Source organism: Pteropus vampyrus, unplaced genomic scaffold (assembly GCF_000151845.1).
Source record: "Pteropus vampyrus isolate Shadow unplaced genomic scaffold, Pvam_2.0 Scaffold31, whole genome shotgun sequence".
NCBI classification, from domain to species: domain Eukaryota; kingdom Metazoa; phylum Chordata; class Mammalia; order Chiroptera; family Pteropodidae; genus Pteropus; species Pteropus vampyrus.
Window position 1 is genome coordinate 2,676,575 of NW_011888812.1, and position 2,517 is coordinate 2,679,091.

Here is a 2,517-nt window from a genome sequence, read left to right on the forward strand (position 1 = left end):
CAAACAACATTACTGAAACAAAGTGAACATGATTTAATTTATTCGAGTTAATTTTAGTATTTAAGACATGGAACAGTTAGAGAAGACCTTACGTTCTAGGGTTTTATCTCCTATATGGTTCATGTTTCCCAAAATTTTGCAATAGTGCATCACACATTGTGAACTCTCGGTGAAGACTGATGAATAAAATGTTATGGCTTAGACTCTTAGGATAATGTAAAATGCTTTTCCAGAAAAATACTCCAGGAAGGAAGATATTTTTTTCTAAGGTCATCTATTTATCAATTGATGTCTTGAAGCCTCAAAATTAACAGTCTTTTTGACTTTCATTCTAGAAAGTATTTAATTGAACCTTAGTAAGCTCACTGATTTTATAATTTTCATTGGCAGCAAACTCCGCATATTAACTAGACACATACACAAATTAATTTTTCCCCATTTGCAATCTTCTACTTGTTAACTCAAGGAAATTCCTTGAACTTTTATTATTTGGGGGAAATAAATAATACTATTCTTCTCCATGAGATTTATTTTGTGGTCCTTCTTTAGCATACTTTCATTCATCTTTTTTCAGAATGCTGAGTATCAGTGAACTTCAGTTTTCATTAAATCTCTTCAAGAATCAGTTCAAGTGACTGGCTTTGGTTCGTCATTTGTACACCATATGGTGGGAGATCCTTTAAAGAAAGTGCATGCAGATAACTTGAGAAAAGGCAACAAACTTTATGCAGGTTCCTCTTCTATGCCTTTGTGTCAATGGAGTCTGTCTATCCATCTATCTATCTATCATCTATCTATCATCTATCTATCTATCTATCTATCTATCTATCTTGATTATTATTATTGCTTCTGTATTTAAGATTCCTTGAATGACAAAATTCAGATCAGAAATTCTCATTTAAGATATCTTGGAGTAAAATATCTTCAAATATTTAGCATTGTATTATAAGCACTTTTTACTGGCACTGAATTCATATCACTAAAAGAAAACAGACATTATCAATAAATGAAAATAGAAATGTAATTTTATCAGTGTTATGATTCTTCAAAACAGGTTTAAAAATCCAATGCTCTTGAATCTTAAAGGCTTTTGCGAAACTAATCAAACAACCTTCTAAGAAAGGATTTCTTGGCAGGAGTAAGAATTTTCCCAGAACCCTTTTTATGGAGCGATTTCAGTGGAGGCTTCTTTAAGGGTGGGACTCTTTTAGGGGTTTGCAGTGCTCTTGCTATCCCCACATGCTCATTGCAGTAATACTTGTTGCTTCCTTCTGACAGATGAATGAGTGTGCGTTCTGCCAGATCCATGCACTGGGCATGGACCCAGTGCCCATCTCCATGGGAGCAATAGATCATGGCAGGTTTGTTTAGCTCGGTTGAATAAAATGGTACCCAAGTGTTGATATCCACATCACAAGTAGAGCAGCATGTAATCCAGTAGCCGGTCTCAGATTCATCTTCCTCATCATCTTCGTTATAGATATCAAATTCATCATCACCATCAAAACTATTTGCTTCTGCACTGAAACAAAATTCTTCTGAGTCTTCAAAAGGAGTGGAGTCCCCTGGGTCTTCTGTTGATGTCTGACTATTTGTGAATGTTTTCTGATCTTCATTTATGTCATCTTCAGCACATTTCAACATATAGAAATAGAATGTTTCTGAAACAACCTGCTTATTGTCTCCTGGTATGCCGAGGAAAACAGTTCCATTTCCCATGTTACTTCCAAACCATATCTTGCTGTGCTTAATATCCGGGGTCCAATCCGGGGTCTCCATCTCACGAATTGCTATCTTATTGTCCTCGAAAGAGACGATATTGCAGACCATTCTTTTCTGATTTTCAAGCTGATAGCCACCCACAATAACAAATTCATCCTTATTTGTTTGAGTCAGGATTGCACTGGAGACAGAGATTCCTCCTGGTAAAACTGTGCAGTTCACAGCTGGGCTACCCAAGGGGAGATCGACCCTTATTCTATATAGGTTGGCAGGGCGGACATTATTGGCAAGTGAATGCCCTCCTAAAATATAAATGGTATCATTTCTGGCAATGGAGACATGAAAAGACAGCCCATCCTGAAGTTCTGGAAGAATGTACGCCGTAGAGCACCCAAATTCGAAATCCAGCAGGAAAACATGGGGCAGGCAGTCAGCTACGCTGTTCCATTTTTCTGTGGTTCTTTGAGCAGATGGTATGTATGCTCGTCCTCCAAAGAGAACACCCACACTCTTTCCCCGGCTATACACCACGTCGATGGAATGACCATATCTGGCTTCAGGGACATCTCCTACCAGGTCTTTCTCAGTGCAGCGAAAGGTAACTTTTTTGTTGGTCTTACACACAATAGACATGACATAAATTTTATTTGAAAGCTCATTGTTTGGTGTTTTCCCTCCATGGATAATGTATTGATACTTTTCAGGCTCTACGCTGCCTTTGAACATGCAAGTGGCTGGGTAGCGAAGAGGAGGAAGGTAGCAGGAATCCTTAGAGAAAACTGTAGGCTTCAGTTT

General features: G+C 37.9%; 3 protein-coding genes across 4 annotated transcripts in view; 1 reads left to right on the plus strand and 2 right to left on the minus strand.

The window, feature by feature from the left end:
* LOC105290064 (V(D)J recombination-activating protein 2-like) overlaps positions 1-2,517 on the minus strand; it is a 14,636-nt gene that overhangs the window by 7,133 nt on the left and 4,986 nt on the right. The window lies entirely within an intron of this gene.
* The window catches only part of CUNH11orf74 (chromosome unknown C11orf74 homolog), a 61,195-nt gene that overhangs the window by 290 nt on the left and 58,388 nt on the right, over positions 1-2,517 (plus strand). The gene's annotated exons all lie outside the window — the stretch shown is intronic.
* LOC105290065 (V(D)J recombination-activating protein 2) lies at positions 809-2,517 on the minus strand (the record flags this gene model as incomplete). The annotated part of the gene is made up of 1 exon (XM_011357029.1): positions 809-2,517. A coding segment is annotated over one exon (1,419 nt), but the record flags the coding sequence as incomplete, so codon positions are not given.